Genomic DNA, 20052 nt, shown 5'->3' with positions numbered 1-20052 from the left:
GGATCGGGAGGATCCGAGATGACGTGTTTTGGGCGACGTCGACTGCTTTCCATTCTGTCCGCAGGATCAGGAATGTAGTTACCGGCGGCCACGATGAGAGGGTTCTCGTGTCGTGCCGCTTTATCGAAGTGGCGCATGGACGCCGACTGTAGATACTTACTGATGGACTCTAAGTCCAGGTCGTCATGGAGGTCGACGTTCCTGACGAACCACGGGGCTCCGACGGCTATCCTGCAAAAACGGGATTGAATGATTTGAAAGGATTTTAAGTGTATGCGGGCCGCGTGAGCGAACACTACACTTGCATAGGTCATGACGGGGCGTATGCAAGTTTTGTAGAGTGTCACCTTATTTCTAAGGGACATTTTACTTCGCCTACATATCATCGGGTAGAGACGTCCTAGAATGAAGGCGGCACGGTCGCGTACCGTCTTAATGTGGGGGCGGAATGTCATCCTACTGTCGAGGGTGACGCCTAAGTACTTGACCTTCGGGGCCCACGGTATGGGCTGGTCGAACATCGTGATTGGGCGAACGGCGGGGGCGGGGGTATTGACGCGCCTAGTCGGGAGAGGGATGCTCAGCGTGGTGTTCGGAGGGCGACCCCTTTTGAAGAGCACCGCTGTGCTTTTCGTGGGGTTGATGTCGATGCGCCACTTCCGGAACCACTGTCCCATGGTGGTAGCTGCGGTCTGAAGTCGTCGATGAAGCAACGCCTTCTTCCTACACGAGTAGTAGATGGCGGTGTCATCGGCGAAGAGCGCCAGATGGGTCTCCGGAGACCGGGGTATATCGTTGATATACAAACTGAATAGTAACGGGGAGAGGGCGGAGCCTTGCGGGACTCCGGCTGTGACGTGACGGGGCCGGGAACGCGTTCCCTCGACTCGATATCGGAACGAACGGTTCGACAAGTAGTCTCGTATGATGAGCACGAGTCTGTCTGGCACTCCCATGTTATACAGTTTGAATATCAAACCGTTGTGCCAGACTTTGTCGAACGCCTTCGCTATATCGAAGAAGAGGGCTCCTGTCGGAATGGGTTATTCATTTCAAGGCACGTTCCGCCTTTTTATACTAGCCGGCGCAGCTGGCTTATGAGTCACTTCTGTTGCAGCTGTTGTTTACGAGTGGAACGACACGGCCGGCGCGCCTGGCTTGTGTGAGTCACTCCTATTGCACGTGCTATATAACATAAATATCGTTAACGCCGTCAAATATAAATAGAGACTGTACTGTAATGCCATTGTTAACAACAACATAAACAACGCATAGTTTTAATTATAACTTTAGTCAATAATAAACTAAGAACTTCGTTATTATGAGGTCCACTGGGGGAAAACATAGCTAGAAACTATTAACAGAAAACCCAATGGATTGAACTCTTAAGACAGTGAAAACTTGTGCAAATGTGTTTTATTATGGAAAGATTTATATAGCGGGTGACCAGTGAGAATTCCCAAACTGATAAACTTTATAGACTTGTTAATAAGTTAGAAAATTTGATATGTAATTTACTTAACTTTTTTTCTGTTAATATCAATATTGTACTATGTAATTTGATTTAGGTTACGTGTGCCTGTAATGCCATTGTGTTGGAACTGACCTCTGGTCTGAAGGTGGGCGTTGACATTGTTATTGTCATGGCAACATGATGACTGTGAGCTAGTCCATCCATTTATAGCTATTTAAAAGAATAAGGATATTAAGTCGAGTACCAAAACATAAAATTTCTACATATTGTTACGCCGGTAAGAGTAACGCCATCTATCGCCGAATAGTCGAACGAATATCGAAGGATCTAGTAGCACCTAGAACGCACGAGAAGTACAACGACATCTATTGTCAGATAGCGGAAACACAATACTAGACTTTTGTGGAATATTCTTGACGATTGAAGGGATTTCGTCTTGACTATAAAAGCGTTGCAGAGATGGCACGCAGTTAGTAATCGGAACTACTCGAAGCGAAACAGCGAACGGATCACCTGAAGCGAAGCGGAAGAAGCGAATTGAGAATTTTGAAGTGTTTGGGAGTGTTTTATGTGTTCTAAGTGCTAATACAGTGTTAACTTGTACTTTGGTAGATTGTTTTATTTATCCCGAACCCCAGCGTGTTACAATATATTTACACCCTAAAGCGCGGAACGTAAATAAAACATTCGTCACAGTAAAACTTCAATAATTAACAAGTTCCAAATAAACTTTTCCGTTTTTAATTTTAACAATCCTAATTTAAAGTTACGATGTTAGTAGATTTTTTTATATTTTTTATTGCATAGATGGGTGGACGAGCTCACAGCCCACCTGGTGTTTCGGAGCCCATAGACATCTACAACGTAAATGCTGCCACCCACCTTTAGATATGAGTTCTAAGGTCTCAGTATAGTTACAACGGCTGCTCCACCCTTCAAAACGAAACGCATTACTGTTTCACGGCAGGGTGGTGGTACATGCCCGTGCGGACTAACAAGAAGTCCTACCACCAGTAATTACGCAAATTATAATTTAAATTAAAAATAAAACTTACATTGTAGCTATATTAACGTCACGTGTCATTTCGTGGAAGTAAATATTTAAACATTTTCATTCGAACGGCCAAAATACACGCACGAGTGCCCGCATTAGCTGAGTCGGTAGTGCAGTAGCTAGCAGCGTGGACTGCTGCGCTGGGGGTCGTGGGTTCGATTTCGACATCGGGTTAACATTGTATAATAAACCGGTTTGTTTGCTCTTTGTCTGGCTGTTTAAATTACATACCCGATCCTCTGATCCGAATGGTAAACAGTCGACGTCGCTCTAAACACGTCATTACGGATCCTCCCGATCCATTAACGGTGCTTTTAGGTACCACAAGCATCGGTCACCGTCTTCGCCGAACCCGTGGCTAGCGACGAAGAGCTCGACGAACGAATTAACCCACAGACACAGCCTACTGAGTTTCTCGCCGGATCTTCTCAGCGGGTTGCGTGTGCTATTCGGTGGCAGATTCTGCGAAATACTGCTCTTGCTAGGGCCCGTGTTAGCAACACTGCCGGTTAGAGCCCCGTGAGCTCACCTATACGTCAAAGTGAAGCTGAAATAGCCTCGCAAGGCTATCAGCATAGGTAGGAAAAAAACTGGCTGTTTATTATGTATACATATATTTAAACATGCATAAGTGTATTTATCAGTAACTGGTACCCATAGCACAGGGAATACTAAATTGGGGGCGAATGACCGTGCGTGAATTGTTTCAAGTTATTATTATTATTATTAGTTATTGTTATTATATGCAGGGCACAACTTTAGTGCTCACTACTTGCTGAATTTTCGGAAAGTTGTATTATTACACAATCACAAAATTTAGATTTAATAAGAAAAATTTGCACTTTGTAATAAAATTCCCCTGAGAAAGTACTTTGATAGTTGATATTTAATAACAAAGGCTTCATCTCGTTTTGTTTTGTATTAAAAGATAAATTCTCTACAATATCACACAAGTGTCAATGGTTTTGCTCGCTCGCACACCGGATATTGAGGCCCGGCTCGGTTGTCGTTTGAATTTAGAACAAAAGGAACACGGGCGCCCCCTGACGATATTGAACGAAAACTAAAAGGGAGGAGGTGAGGGTATTCTGTGAGCTTTCGACAATTTACGTCACGTTTACAAATTAGTCGTTTGGTGATGAATAATTGCAAAGTTAGACGCCGTCATCGACTGTGAGCGTCTTCCTAAGCCTGTACGTAAAAACTGCAAAACTTTAACAAAGTTTTTTTTTATTGCCTTTGTAAGCAGACGAGCATACGGCCCACCTGATGGTAAGTGGTCACCGTCGCTCATGGACGTCAGCAATGCCAGGGGCAGAGCCAAGCCGCTGCCTACATAATACACCAAACGTACACAAAATCAAATAAGAGATTTTTATAGTAGTAAAAGTCAATTAAAAATTCAGACTTCGTAGTGGTCTTCGGGCTTGGACGCGTTTGCTAAGCACGTATTTCATTAGGTGAACTGATTACCTATCTACGGAATTCGATACGAATGCACCGGACATTTTAATATCCTTTTGATCACGGCGAATTAAAATTTAGTATGATCGTTTGTCTACAAAAGCAATCTATCTTCTATTTATATACCTATATATAAAAAGGAATTGCTGTTCGTTAGTCTCGCTAAAACTCGGGAACAGCTGGACCGATTTGGCTAATTTTGGTCTTGAATTATTTGTGGAAGTCCAGAGAAGGTTTAAAAGGTAAATAAATATGTAAAATGCTCGGAATTAAATAATTTTTGTTTTTCCTTTGATGTGTCTCCCGTCGGACGGATTCCTTTTGTTTGTTTTAAGTTTACTTATCGATTGAGGCACTACGAAGTCTGCCGGGTCAGCTAGTAAAATAAAAAAATTCAACTGATTTCTCTAGTGGTAGGACCTCTTGTGGGTCCGCCCGGGTAGGTACCACTACTCTGCCCATTTCTGCCGTAAAGCATTAATGCGTTTCGGTTTGAAGGGCGGGGCAGCCGTTGTAACTATACTTGAGACCTTAGAACTTATATTTCAAGGTGAGTGGCGCATTTACGCTGTACATGTCTATGGGTTCCGGTAACCACTTAACACCAGGCGGGCTGTGAGATCGTCCACTCATCTACGCAACAAAAAAAAAAATTCATAAAATGCCCGGTAGCTAGATTAAATAAAATATATGGAATTTGAGAATAAGTCCTCGAGCAAGGTGTGCACGGGCGACATATCGTAATAAATTTATAGTCACTTTTCGTGTGAAGGTATCTTGTGCTATTCCACGTTTATTTCTTTTTTTTTTATTGCTTAGATGTGTGGACGAGCTCACAGCCCACCTGATGTTAAGTGGTTACTGGAGCCCATAGACATCTACTACGTAAATGCGCCACACACCTTGAGATATAAGTTCTAAGGTCTCAGTATAGTCACAACGGCTGCCCCGCCCTTCAAACCGAAACGCATTACTGCTTCACGGCAGAAATAGGCAGGGCGGTGGTACCTACCCGTGCGGACTCACAAGAGGTCCTACCACCAGTAAGGTCTTTCGAAAGAAAGGCTTTTATGATTTATCGTAGTACTATTTTGATGTTGCCAAATCTAGTTTTTTTTTAGGCAAACTACAATAGTTGTATTTGAAAATTGTTGTAATTCGCTGATGCCTAAGGGCAGCTCCAGAGAGCTCAGATACGGAGTGGGCAGCTCTATATTGTATGCTAATCTTTATAATTTCTATTACTAACACTTTATGGTATTAGAGAAAGAGAGAGTATAGTTTACTGCACACCAAAACTAAATCAACATTAAAAACAACAGATAGGTTAATTTATATAATAGGCGGTCTTGTCTTATCTCTAAAAGACAACGCTTCCAGACAACCGTTTCCATGTAGATAATGAAAAAGTTACGGTAATACATTGTGGTTTATTATAACAATATTAAAATAGTGATCTATAAAAATAGATCAATATTTTAAGCACAATATTAAATAAAGAAAAAATTAATACACAAAAAATATAATTAAAAAATATTGCTATATTACACAACATGTAACTACATTAAATCACTTGCATACTATATTAGTATTAGGTATTTAAATACTGACATTGTTTTTTTTTATTGCTCAGATGGGTGGGCGAGCTCACAGCCCACCTGACAAACGATAGATCAATGGTTTGTATTAGTTAGCATTAGTCCGAAGTAAACTTTAAAATATTTCTTAAAAATAATTCACACCCTTCCTATCTATATATTAATACGTGAAGCAAAAACTTTGGATCCCTTTTTACGAAAATTGCGCGGACGGAGGAGTATGAAATTTTCCACACTTATAGAGAATGTAGAGAAGAAGTGCACAATGCTAATATTTTTTTAAAATACAGCATAAAAGATACATTAAATCAATAAAGAAAACATTACACACACTACATACCATGTATTTGACGCACACACGCATGCATACTATTTATTGTCAAACTTTTGTTCTTGGCGTCTGTTGTCAAATTGAGAATAGATTACATATTGTTTGTCTTTGTTAATATTTTTAATAGTGTAGTCTTGGCAAAGTTTGTGATTATAGAAGTATAAAATACAATCATAATAGTGTACAAATTTACAATTCCAATTAATTATAGTCGAATTTCGACTACTGCAGGACCTCTAGTTTAATCTAATTGACGTTTAGATGATGAAGTATCGTGGAAGAAAGCACATTAATATGTTTTTGCCATGGCGAATGAAGCCTTGAAGCAAACAATTTATGAGATAGAAAATACTTTGTTTTGTACAGCAAATTGTTTGTTTTGGTTCGATCTGATTATCTTAAGGACCTTAGCCCAATTCATATGAAGGTTAAATAAGGACAAGTTTCTTGAAGAATATCTTTCTGATAACAGTATAGGTAGAGTAAGTTATCAATTATAAAGTTGTCGTGGCCTAAAGGATAAGAAGTCCGGTGCATTCGTGTTGAGCGATGCGCCGGTGTTCGAATCCCAAGCGGGTACCAATTTTTCTGATGAAATACGTACTCAACAAATGATCACGATTGACTTCCACGGTGAAGGAATAACATCGTGTAATAAAAATCAAATCCGCAAAATTATAATTTCCGTAATTACTGGTGGTAGGACCTCTTGTGAGTCCGTACGGGTAGGTGCCACCAACCTGCCTGTTTCTGCCGTGAAGCAGTAATGCGTTTCGGTTTGAAGGGTGGGACAGCCGTTGTAACTATACTTGAGACCTTAGAACTTATATCTCAAGATGGGTGGCGCATTTACGTTGTAGATGTCTATAGACTCCAGTAACCACTTAACACCAGGTGGGCTGTTTGATCGCCCACCCATCTGAGAAAAAAAGTTACCTACCATAAAAGCTCATGAACACATGCTTCATTATTATGTGAATGCGGAGGCTATCCAGCTCCAAAATAAACATTAGTTTGCACAATACTCAAACGCCGCTTAATGAAGTCCGTGACGGCGAAAACTTAAGTATTTGATACATCGGGAATATTACTACAACTTAAAAAAACGTGAGATTAAATCGTAAAACAATATTTAATTCTAGGTGTTGCACTTGAAACATATTGTTTTAGTATTTAAGATTTTCTTGGTCGTAATTTGGTTTATTTGTTTATTTATTATTATTTGTGGACATAAAGTTAACAAAAATGGTACTTAATATTAATAAATGTATCACTATGTCCTGCTAGTAAAGCGTACAAATATTAGGTATAAGTATAATCTACATAAGAACATTAATCTTAAATTATAATTATTTAACTCTATTCTACTTTAACATCTAAATTATCTAATGTAAAAACTAAATCCATTTAAAAACATTTTATTGATTTGGAAGATGAACTACATTTATTGATTACATTTAGTAGTCAATGCATATTATAAAAATCCTCTCTGTCTGCTCGAGGCCATCCTACTGTAGTCATTTAGGGGACCTCCCACTGTAGTTGTGGTTGTCACACCGTTTATTTGGTTTTGTTTAATTAATAATAATCATAATAATATTAATAAATATTTACTAACAATCACGCCACGTTAACTGGTCCCGTGATAAGTTCGTAAAGAACTTGTGTTACAGGTACCAGATAACGGAAATAAATGTAAGATTTTTATTATACACATAGATATATTTAAGATACATCCATAACCCTGGAAAAGACATTTATATTTATCATACAAATACCTTCCCTTGGCGGGATTCGAACCCGCGACCCCCTTGTGTAGTGACCATGTCACTTACCACTACACCAAACGGCCGTTAAAAAAGTATAATTCACAAACAGAAAATAATTGTGTTGAATTCACCCGATTTAGCCTTAAGATGTTTTCAACAATAATAAGTTTGTACGCGAAGCTTCTTAGTTCTTATCGCACCGTAGCTTTCAAACAAAAGGCGCCTTGTTCGCTGCGGAAATAGCGTTTCTGGCCTTCTTTGACGTGCCTCAATCTTCCCTATTGACTTACGAAACTAGAACATTCTACGGGTGTTCACGTTGCGTTCCGCGGCGCCAAAGTTCAGTGTTTTCATTTCAGGAAATTAGTTTTAAATTTTGTGTGGTATTGTTGGCGTGCAATCGGAGGCTGTTTACTTTATAGTTAGTGTCGAGTTTCTTAGAGCATAGATTATTTTTTACCCTACCTAATCGAGGAGCCTCAAGCCTCGAGAGGGAGCCTCAAGCTTTTCCGACATCATCAGACTGGTAGGCGAGCTTGCGGGGCTCAGCCGAAGAGATTGTACTAACATCTGCCCTAGCAAGGACAATGCTGAATCTACCACCGAATCGCAATCCCAAACTACTAGGAAGATCCTGTTGGACAGTTTTATTTGAGGGAATAGGGCTCTGGAGGTGAGGGGCTATTTTAAAACACTGACTTCATGGTTAATATATATTACAAACACTACACTATTACACATTTACAATATTTTATGTTTATTAAGCCCTAGAATGTTTCACTGTCACTAGGTAGATGAGATGTACATTGTCATCAGAAAACAATCATCTGTTATAACATTTAAATAAACATTCCTATATTCGAAAACTGTCACTTCACATGTGACAAGTGTTGCCTGCCAGTATTTACACATTCAAACTCCAACAGATCCGGCAAGAAATTCAGTGGGTTATTGTCTATGAATTAGTTCGCTGTTAGCAAATTCTCTCAGGTCAAACTCTTAAGCTCACCTTCCCGTTCACACGTAGCTGGAATAGCCCTTTAGACTTATTAGTCTATTCGCTAGTGCGAATACACAGAGGAAAAAAGTAGAATATAATTTGAAGGTAAAACCTCTATGTACTACTATGCTATTATCCCTCACGTGACGCTAACAGGCATTTTGGTCCGGATTGTGGAACGATCGTTTCTTCTAGTAATTGATCTAGTCTGCTATTAACCAATAAAAATTTAGAAAGAATTGAAAGAAATAGTTTAACGATTTGATTAGATACTCGAAAGTATTTTCGCCTTTTCCCGGATCGGACCCTTCTAGACCCTCGTTACAGAGTCACGTTTGAAAAGAATTCAACCCGAATCATTCAAACAACAGGGGGGCTATAGAAAAGTAAACGGCGCACGACGCCAACGAATCAAACGCGTCGATTCGAATCGCGCCGCGAAAACAAACGACTGCATTATTTCAGTACAGGTGTGTAGTCAGATATTATTTGATTTAAACCTTACAGAGTTTCTTTTTTTTTTTTTTATTGCCCTTGTAGGCAGACGAGCATACGGCCCACTTGATGGTGAGTGGTTACCGTCGCCCATGGACTTCAGCAATGCCAGGGGCAGAGCCAAGCCGCTGCCTACCGCTTAATACTCTCCACAAGCCTCGTTTGAAGAAGGACATGTCATAGCGCTCGCTTCTGTCGCGGCATTAATATTTATGGAATCGGGTAACTACTAAAGAAAAAAAAGATTGTGTGGTTTTATGAAACCACGGTAAAAGTGAAACTTTTTTTCACGTTATAGACATTTAACTCTGACAAACAACATTTACATTAAACACTGACAAAAACAAACAAAATAGCGTGGAGCACTGGCATAAATGAGTAATAGTCTATACACTACACGGTCAGCTGCTGCGAACTATAGGCACCGCCATATTGGCCTTGGCTACTCTGACGAGCGCCTTTCACTTTATCCCTACTCCGCGGTCGACTGTCACGAGACATGCAACACACAGACGAAATAGTTTGAGACAATGTAATAAAAGTTTCGCTTTAAAAAGAGAGAAAATGGTAATACTTGTAATTTCAAGCATTTTTTAGTGTCAGGGCATTCCCATTTCATCGATTTTCGAATCAAAAAGAAGCTTTTTTTATTGCTTAAATGAGTGGACGAGCTCATAGCCCACCTGGTGTTAGGTGGTTACTGGAGCCCATAGACATCTACAACGTAAATGCGCCACCCACCTTGAGATGTAAGTTCTAAGGTCTCAGTATAGTTACAACGGCTGCCCACCCTTCAAACTGAAACTCATTACTGCGTCACGGCAGAAATAGGTAGGGCGGTGGTACCTACCCGTTCGGGCTCACTAGAGGTCATACCACCAGTAAAAGGCTCGATATTATTGTTAGTTTCATAGGTTATTGCTATAGTTATAGTTGTAGTTAGTTATGTTTTAGTTATAGTTTAGTTATTTTTAGTTTCATAACTATTATCGTATGAACTAAAGCGAAATTTTTGTGGCTGGCTGTGATTGTATACAATTTTTTTGACATGCCTGAATCTCGCTAGCGACATTTTCAATATAAGCTTATATATCGACGCTCGAAAGGCAAACGTGAGTAAGCGACAATGCGTGAACTTTACAGTAGACTAATTTAAAGTTGAAATACCTGAAAACAAAATTTATTTTAACGAATCTAGCTGTAGGATTGAAATGATTTTAATAGACCTAGAATTTTTTTTTTTTTTCGCATCGAATATGCATATATAAAGCAGTTATTGTTGCTTAGTCACGTTTGCCTTTCAAGCGTCGATATATACAAGTTCCGAACAACAACATTCGGACCGTCGGTCTATCGAGCAATATCACCCGCTCGTGGGAAAACTTTCCGATGTCGTTAAAACTCCTACATATTTATTTCCCACAAATACACCACTCGTTTCAGCTTCCACTTTTCCTTAAACTTCAAATGTTATACCACTTCACAGCCTTCAACCATAAACAATATCACTACATAGTATAAAACAAAGTCGCTTTCTCTGTCCCTATACCTGTCCCTATGTATGCTTAAATCTTTAAAACTACGCAACGGATTTTGATGCGGTTTTTTTTAATGGATAGAGTGATTGAAGAGGAAGGTTTATATGTATAATAACATCCATTAATTAGTGGAGAAATCAATAATAAATTACAGTTTCCGAAGCGAAGCGAGGGCGGGTTGCTAGTACTTAATGTGAGATAACCTAAATACGTCTCTGCATCGAAGGTTCGTAGATTCAATCACTCGGCCGATTTTCCCCGGTGCGTGAGACGATATCTAAAGTCGAAGCTTTTCCAATTTGTACAATTACCGTATTTGTTACCTTGATAATAATGTCAACAATCGTTTGTCGACGCGATTAATAAAAAAATACGCTTTTACGACAAGAAATTCAACAGATGTTTCTTATGATAGTGACCATTGGATTTTTATTACTGTTTAGATGGGTTCGACCACTGATCACTTAGCCCGGCGGATGCTAAGTGATGATTGGAGCCCATAGACGTCAACGCCGCTCCCATCCTTGAGACATGAAGTCTAAATCTTATTTGTTTAGTATAAAGACTGTCCCAAATCGGAAGCATTACTGCATCGCAGCAGATATGGGCAGGGCGGTGATAAATACCCGAATATTTGCCTCCCCTCCAAAGCAATACAAAAAAGAACAGCTGGAATCGATGTCATTATTGAAAACGAATCAAATTCTAAGCTCTATTCTTCCAGTAAAGTCCAGAAGGCTGTTGCTATGCTAAAGAATGAAAGGAGGAGCTCGAACTTGAATGTCTCTGTCCATCAGACCACTGAAGTAGGAAACCTATGGAAATGAAACGTCAACAAAAATTCGTGCCACTGTGACGTCATCTGGCCACAAAACATGGCGGCTTTAGTGCTGCCCAGAAGATTTTAATGTTAGTAGGTTTTATCGATAAACGTTCTTGGCTTATTTTATTTTAAATATTGTTGAGTATGAATGTATTTGTAGAATTTATACTTTAATAGGAATTAAGTATATTGTTATGTGCAAAGATGATGTGATTTAGATATTATGTGAAATCTAAGACGAGTTCGTGCTTCAAATTTTCCAAGTAAACGATATGACGATTTTTAAAATTTGCTACACTGATTTTATAAAGTTGTCGTTTGCCGCAAAACATAAAGATATGGCATAATACAGTGCCATCAGCCCATTTCTAGCATGCTGAATGTTATCGTATTTTGAGTACGTGTTTTTCTTAGACTATTACAATCTATTTTAATTGTTTTGCTGACTCTAAAGTCCGTAACAGACTACCGCAGTGCACCTCAAGGAAGGTGCACCGCACCATTTGAATCACTCTCACTTGAGTGATTAAAATTTTAAACTTATCAAGGGACCGCCTGATAAAAAAAAAACACCTAAAGAACATTTATTCGTTAATGAAATTACAAACGTCATTCCTTGTGACTTCCTCTCTAAAATCACTTAATTAATAAATATTTAACGAATTTACAATAGTGTTTTACTCACTGCGGAATAAAACTATTTTATTTAAATAGTTCCGAAGAGATTTTGTCGGTAGCCTTTTTCCCGAAATATCTAAACAGAATGTCTAAATATGTTTTGAAGACATATTTTAAAGAGGTATTTATAATTAGTGTCATGATGAATAGATTCCGACCGAAAAATGGTGTCCAATATTTCGGATTCAAATATATTATTAAGTGTATAATCTATGTTTCGGATGAGGGCTCCATAATGATTTTAAATATATATAGATAATAGTTTTGGGGCATCGACCTTCTTGAGATCCTATAAAATATGTTTTAATTATTATTTTTGTACGTTTTAAGAATGATAAAATTAGAAATTTTATATAAGCAATCATATTAAATCGATATCAAAGTCAATAAATTTAATAATGTACAACCCAAAACAGACGGCCGAACTGACGTGACAATGACATTTGGCGCGCTAAACATGGCGGATTTTCGGCCTCATTAGACGGAGACGGAGACATGTACGTATATTCATGTTTCATTTTATGTACGCACTGAAATACTGTTATATTGTTTTCTTGCGAGTTAAAGTGCTGAGTAAGAACGAGATAGATATATGTTTATGTGTGTGCCTTCAAAATGGGTGCTATTTATATAAGCAATTGTACGTATAGAACAATATGTCGTGTCCCTACTATATAGGCATAGATTATACACTTAATATATTAGAGAATATAGGTCTATGCATCAGACTGAAGATTTAAATGACATTAGTTGGTTGACAGAAATACTTTTTTTTAAGGAATTTATTGACCTGGTAAATCAAATCAAATCAAATCAAATTTTATTAGCTAAAACACGGTTTACAAAGTTGTTGATACTTGTTAGTTATTTAATAGAACAGCGTGTTTCTACCAGGTCGGCGTGCAAATTATTCAAAATTATTTACATTATTAATGAATTAAAATAACAAACAACAAATAAATTAATTGAATAAGAATTAGTTATTTCAGTGATAAAACGAAAACAAAGAACAGTAAGAAGCGAACATAAGATTAACATAATGATTTATCATTTAAGAAATCGTTAACTGTATAATAGCATCTTAAAGTTAATAATTTTTTCAAATTCTTTTTAAACAAAAATAATTTGTCTTTTTTCATAGCATCAGGTAGCTTATTATATATTTTCGGTGCCATACACAGTATACTTTTTTGCATAAGAGTTGTCTTAGCACAGTGCAAACACAATTTATTTTGGTCGCGCCGGTTACGTTGCGAAACTTCACCTGTGGTTTTAAACAATTTACAGTTATTTTTTACAAACAAAATAATTTCAAAAATATAGAGACACGGAAGTGTTAGTATATTGTGTTTAATAAAGTACTCTTTACAACTGTCTATACTTTGTAATTTGAACATAGATCTAATACAGCGTTTTTGACCCTTAAACGCGATATCAACGTCCGTAGAGTTTCCCCAAAATATAACACCATAGCGTAAAATGGGTTCTACTAATCCGTAATAAGCGGTTATAACACCATCCAGATCCAGTGTTGGTGATATTTTATAAAGAGCGTAAGCTGCACTGCCCAATTTTTTACTTAGCTCAGCTATATGCGATTTCCATTTCAACTGCTTATCTATAATAACACCCAAAAATTTAGCTGAATCAGCTGTACCGATTACAGTGTCTTGGTAAGTAGCCTTAATGTCAGAATGATTGTTTCTTTGACTAAAATGCATAACCAAAGTCTTTTTTAAATTTATTTTTAAGTTGTTACTGTCAAGCCAAGTTATGATAGAAGAAAGTGTCTTATTAATCTCGCTTTCATGATCTGTATTATTTTTAGACGCGATAGACACTGTACTGTCATCGGCAAATAGGACCTTTAGGTCATGTCTTATTTTAATTTATATTCTTATTTTTATGAAAAATGATAATATCGAATGAAATGAAGATAATTAATATGAGATGATATGAGATGAAATATAATCTGAGTAAAATGGTGGTCATTTACTGAGATTTTTTCAGTGGACTTTTTGGAGGATCTCGAGAAGTTACGTCCAGCGGCTTTGTTTCATTTTCCCACATTTGTGCATTTTCACAGATATTAAACAGTTAATAAATAACCGTTATTACACATTTAAACCTGAAGAAACACTAAATAAACAAAATAAAACGAATCACACAACTTCACTTCTCGCGTTCCCGCCAAAAAGTCCACAGAAATAAGTTTTTTTTCTTATAAGTTGTTTCTTAATAAGTTGTGTTTGTTAATTTTGACTTTCTTCGATCTATCGTCGTCGGATGTAGCGTAAAATTGGAGAGTGGCGAGCGAAAGTAAATCAGCCCAGTAACTGAGAACTTTTCGGTAGGCAGCGGCTTGGCTCTGCCCCTGGCATTGCTGAAGTCCATGGGCGACGGTAACCACTCACCATCAGGTGGGCCGTATGCCCGTCTGCCTACAAAGGCAATAAAAAAAAAAAAAAGATTGGTTTACGGCAGAAATAGGAAAAATGCGACACGTTTTTATTGCTTAGATCGGTGGACGAGCTCCATACAAGACAAGTGATTACCGAAGTCCGTAGACATCTACAATGTAAATGCCGCAATCCAACTTGAGACATGACTTGGAAGTTTTTACAGTACAACGGCTGCCTCAGCCTTCAAACCTAAACACATTACTGCTTCACAGCAGAAATGGGCAGGGCGCTACTTCCTGTCGGTGCGGACTCACAAGACGTGACGTTACTACACGATGTTATTCATTCACCGTCGAAGTCAATCGTGAGCATTTAAGTACGTATTTCATTAGAAAAGTTGGTACCCGCCTGCGAGATACGCCCACCGGTGCATCGCTAGATACAAATGCACCGGAAGTCTTTCCTCCTTCTCTCCTTTAGGCCACGATGGTTCAAAAATCCATTGCGGTCTCGCAAAATGTCTGTAACAACGCAGATACTTGACCTAGTGTCTCAGGGTTCGGAGGCGTTCGCGTCGAGATTGAGGCGACCGGGTTGCGGTACCTCGGTCTCGTACTGGACGGTCGTTGGAGCTTCCGTGCTCACTTTGAAAGATTAGGTCCCCGACTGATGGCAGCCGCCGGCTCGCTGAGTCGACTGTTGCCGAACGTCGGGGGGCCTGACGTGGTAGTGCGCCGCCTCTACACGGGGGTGATGCGGTCGATGGCACTGTACGGAGCTCCCGTGTGGTTCCACGCCCTGATCCGCGACAACGTCGCGGCGTTGCGACGCCCACAGCGGGCGATTGCGGTCAGGGCGGTTCGCGGGTACCGCACCGTCTCGTTCGAGGCGGCGTGCGTGCTCGTCGGGACGCCTCCCTGGGACCTGAAGGCAGAGGCGCTCGCTGCGGATTACGCGTGGCGATACGATCCCCGCTCCAGGGGGAGCCGCGTCCCGGCGCGGCGGAAGTTCGAGCGCGGAAGTTTCAATCTCGGCGTGCCGTGCTCGAGGCGTGGTCTCGCCGCCTGGCAGACCCCGCCTACGGGCGACGGACCGTCGAGGCGATCCGCCCGGTCCTTTCGGACTGGGTGAATCGCAACCGAGGACGTCTCACCTTCCGAGCGACACAGGTGCTCATGGGACACGGCTGTTTCGGTCGCTACCTGCACCTCATTGCCCGGAGGGAGCCGACGCCGAAGTGCCACCACTGCAGTGGCTGCAACGAGGACACAGCGGAGCACACGCTCGCGTACTGCCCCGATTTTGCGGAGCAGCGCCGCGTCCTCATTGCAAAAATAGGACCGGACTTGTCGCTTCCGACCGTCGTGGCTACGATGCTCAGCAGCGACGAGTCCTGGCAGGCGATGCTCGACTTCTGCGAGTCCACCATCTCGCAGAAGGAGGCAGCGGAACGGGAGAGGGAGATCTCTTCTTCCCTCACGGCGCCGTGCCACCGCCGCCGAGCCGGAGACCGGAGGAGGGCGTTGGTCCAGCTCCGGCCCCTATGAGGAGGCAGTCTCCTCCCGGTGATGATCAAGGGGCGACCTAAGGGAGTTGAGGTTGCGCCGCACGCTACCGTCACTCTAGCGCGCTGGCACCAGGAGGACGGGGCGGCGCGTCGGCGACTGCGGACTGCGATGCGGTCCACATTTTCGTCGTCGCTGTCGTCGCCGAACATACTGTGGAAGAGCAACCCGGTCGGCGGTGTATCGCGCTCCGACCCGGCAGGCTGGTTCTGGCCCAGCGGGGTATCCCGGAACACCAGCGGCATCGCCCGGGCGGCCTGGTAGGGCCGCTGTACCGCGGAGACCGACGTCGTTGGACGTCGACTATCGCCTCGACGACCCGTCGGTCGGGCGTCCTCGGGGTGGCGTCGCGTGTCTGGTTGTAGTGTTGACCGCGGAAACCCCCCTACTCTGACCGGGTTCTGACCCCGGACGGAGATCGGACGTCGGGTGTAAGAGTGCAGGGGAGTCGTTTAGTGGGTGGGCCCTAAAATCCTTGGGCCCGCGATCTGCTCTCAACACCTGCAGATCGTTGAGTCTCACATACCCCGCGTGCCCCTTATGCGCGGGGACCTCTTAGGAGGTTCGGCCCCCGGCACTGAAAAAAAAAAGGTGTCTCAGGGTATAATAACTTTTTTTTTCCTACCTAAGCTGATAGCCTTGAGAGGCTATTTCAGCGTAACCTTAACTAATAGGTAATAAAACAAACCTGATGACGTTGCTAACTTGAACCCTAGCAAGAGCCGTGCTTCACAGAATCTACCACTGGATCGAAACGCGACCAACTGAGAAGATCCGGCGAGAAACTCAGTGGGCTTGATCTATGGGCTCTAGTGTCTACTATACTGCAGGTGGACCATAGGCTAATAAGGTAAGGGTTAAAAAAAGACAGTCCAGTTTATTACAAAATATATTCATAAAAAAATACAACATTCAATACATTCATATCACTTAATAATAGCGTCATTTGTAAATTAAGATTCTTCACAGAGTATATTATGAAAACGAACTTCACTCGTGACCATAGAGCACGCTTTTTTTTTAATTCCAACGACAAATCGGCATACAATTTCACCCTTTGACAGCTAGTAGGTCACCCGTGTCCTACGCGGAGCACTTAAGTAATTATGTCGATTTTTCTCTCTGATCTTCTTACTTAGGCGCCGGAACATCTAGGAGACTCTGGGAAAGACCTAAGAGACTATTTCTCTATTTCTAACCAGACCGGACTATTTCTAAGATACTTAAAACATATATTAAAAACAAAAGAAGGCAAAGTTAGGCAATCCAAGCGCTCAGTAATAAAAATCGACATAATTACTTCAGGTCCCTACGTGGCGATTCACAATTCAGAAGTTCTCGGAAGATTCCCAGCAGTGGCGTAGCGTATCGGCCCACCCCGGGCGGCACTTTTTAGGGGGCGGCAAAATTTCACAATAAATAATAAAAATATTTGAACCTTTTCATATTTTTATCGCAACTACAAATTTGGACCGATTGAATCGGCAACACCGGCTGTGTGTGTGCAAACTTTTTTTATTTAAAATCTTACCTGTAGATATAATGGAAAATAATGATGACAACTCTTGCCAAAAAATCTAAAAATCAAAGTGAAATACCTAAATAAAAGGGCGTCAAAATTGTCTTCCGCCCCGGGCGGCTGACACCCACGCTACGCCACTGATTCCCAGAGCAACGAGCGTGTCAAAATGAATAATTAACATTGATTTTGATAATGGCACTTCTAGTTAAGAGAAAAAAAAAACCGCGTGCACGTACAAAAACTTGAAAGCTCGAATCGTATAGAAAGCTTCCCTAAAAACTATACAAGACGGACGTAAGGACGGATTATATTACCCAACTTAATTAGTTAAAGAGTAAAAATTATTAAAGATTTTTATTGTCTACATTGGAAGGTATAGTTTTTTTTTTAATCTTAAATATCAATGAGAAAATTTGAGAACTATTCATTCGCATTGATGTCATACAATAGTAAGCCTTAGTGTAAACGGGAAGAGCTTTAAATTGAATAAATCATTAAACTTTTAAAAAACTAACACAAAATACACAAGTTTGAAGTTGGCAATTTGGCGAAAATATTAAGAATTATTATTTTTAACCTTGCTATTAAATAATGTAAAATAAATTGCATTCAATCGATTGAGTGACGTAAGTACTTAAAAGTTTTATTTATTTATTTTGTACTTAATTCTCGACAACATAAGGTTGAAATTTCTTACTGGTAATATAGCTTTATTCGTCATTTCGAGAGTATTTTTTTAACTTAATGTAGGATTTATTACAAAGAAATCTTAAAATGTTATTAAAAAATATAAAATTTTACATTACATACGATTGAAATTTTACAATTTTAAATCATTGTCTTAATTAATTATGATTTTTACGAACACATTTAATAAACACAATAGTAATTGAGGTGATTTCACAATATAAGAATTCTTAAGTTATCAATTAAGTTCATTAAATACTGACAACACTAAGCCGATGATATTTTTGTGTTGCAAAAATATAAACAACGTTTACCTATCATATTAATCTTATTGTGCAGCGCAGATTATTTTTAAATTAGTATAAAAAGAAAGTTAAATCTTATAAAAAATATACAATAATGAGGTTACCAGTCTAAAATAAATTTTATATCTTAAAATCAATATTCAGACTTCTATTCATCAAATCATATTTGTATTTTATACGAACGCACACCTAAGTACCTAACTCGTAAACATATACAAAATTAGTGCGTAAATGCAAATAAAAATATAATTCTAATTGCAATACGTTATTTTAATATCTTACTTTACTTGTAAACTGTACTTTTAGTTCATACACTCGGATAAGAGATGGCGGTAGTGTGCAGTTTAAAGTAAACGTTTGAGAGGCGAATTTTGATGGCAGCCAAACGTTTGCCAATTTAATATTCGTTTTTATACTTATTATATAATATTCGACGTTTCGATACGTGAGATTTGATGAAATTAATATCGCATTCCCAAAGATTTAACTGTAGACACAATAAAAATTACAATAGGTCTCTGTTCGCCTATCTTTTTTTAAAGGGATTTTATGACCTGGTAAATAAGACCTTTAGGTCAAGTCTTATTTCATTAATTTATTTTCTTATTGTTATGTAAAACGATATTACGGAGTGAAATTAAATGGAATGAGAAGATATTATAATCTCAGTAAAATGGTGGTAATTTACTGAGATTTTTTCAGTGGACTTTTTGTAGGATCCTGAGAAGTTACGTCCAGCGGCTTTGTTTCATTTTCCCACATTTGTGCACTTTCACAGACACTAAATAGTTAATAAACCACCGTTATTACATATTTAAGTCCGAATAAACACTAAATAGACAAAATAAAACAAATCACACAACTTCACTACTCGCGTTCCCGTCAAAATGTATGTTCGCCTACTGAATTGTGTATTAAGGGCTTCTTAATAAAGCATGATGGCTCCGTTGACTTTTTCCTCTAGTGCTGGAGCTATCGTGTCCGCGTCCCGTCCGTCGGCGGTGGCTATCAGTATACAGACGTCATTGACGAAGGCGGCTATGGCGGCCGCAACGACCAACCTGGAAGACAATGAATTTGCGAGGAATAACATTGTGTAATAAAATACAAACCTGCAAAATTATAATTTGCGTAATTACTTGTGGTAGGACCTCTTGTGAGTCCGCGTGGGTAGGTACCACGACCCCGACTATTTCTGCCGTGAAGCAGTAATGCGTTTCGGTTTGAAGGGTGGGGCTGCCGTTGTAACGGAGACCTTAGAACTCATATCTCAAGGTGAGTGGCGGCTTTTACGTTGTAGATATCTGTGGATTCCGGTAACCACTTAACACCAAGTGGGCTGTGAGC

General features: G+C 39.9%; 1 protein-coding gene and 1 pseudogene across 1 annotated transcript in view; both read right to left on the bottom strand.

Annotated features, from left to right (window-relative positions):
- Positions 1-12940: 12940 nt before the first annotated feature.
- Positions 12941-17342, bottom strand: LOC149499742 (uncharacterized; annotated as a pseudogene).
- Positions 17068-20052, bottom strand: part of LOC114248700 (uncharacterized) — a 38122-nt gene continuing 35137 nt past the window's right edge. Inside the window, exon 5 of the mRNA XM_028182058.2 lies at positions 17068-19766. Within this exon, the coding sequence (XP_028037859.1) occupies positions 19631-19766 (136 nt within the window). The 3' untranslated portion in view covers positions 17068-19630. The remainder of the gene's footprint in view (positions 19767-20052) is intronic.

This window comes from Bombyx mandarina, chromosome 26 (genome assembly GCF_030267445.1).
Source record: "Bombyx mandarina strain Sakado chromosome 26, ASM3026744v2".
NCBI classification, from domain to species: Eukaryota; Metazoa; Arthropoda; class Insecta; order Lepidoptera; family Bombycidae; genus Bombyx; species Bombyx mandarina.
This window is presented reverse-complemented; position numbering and strand designations above follow the sequence as displayed.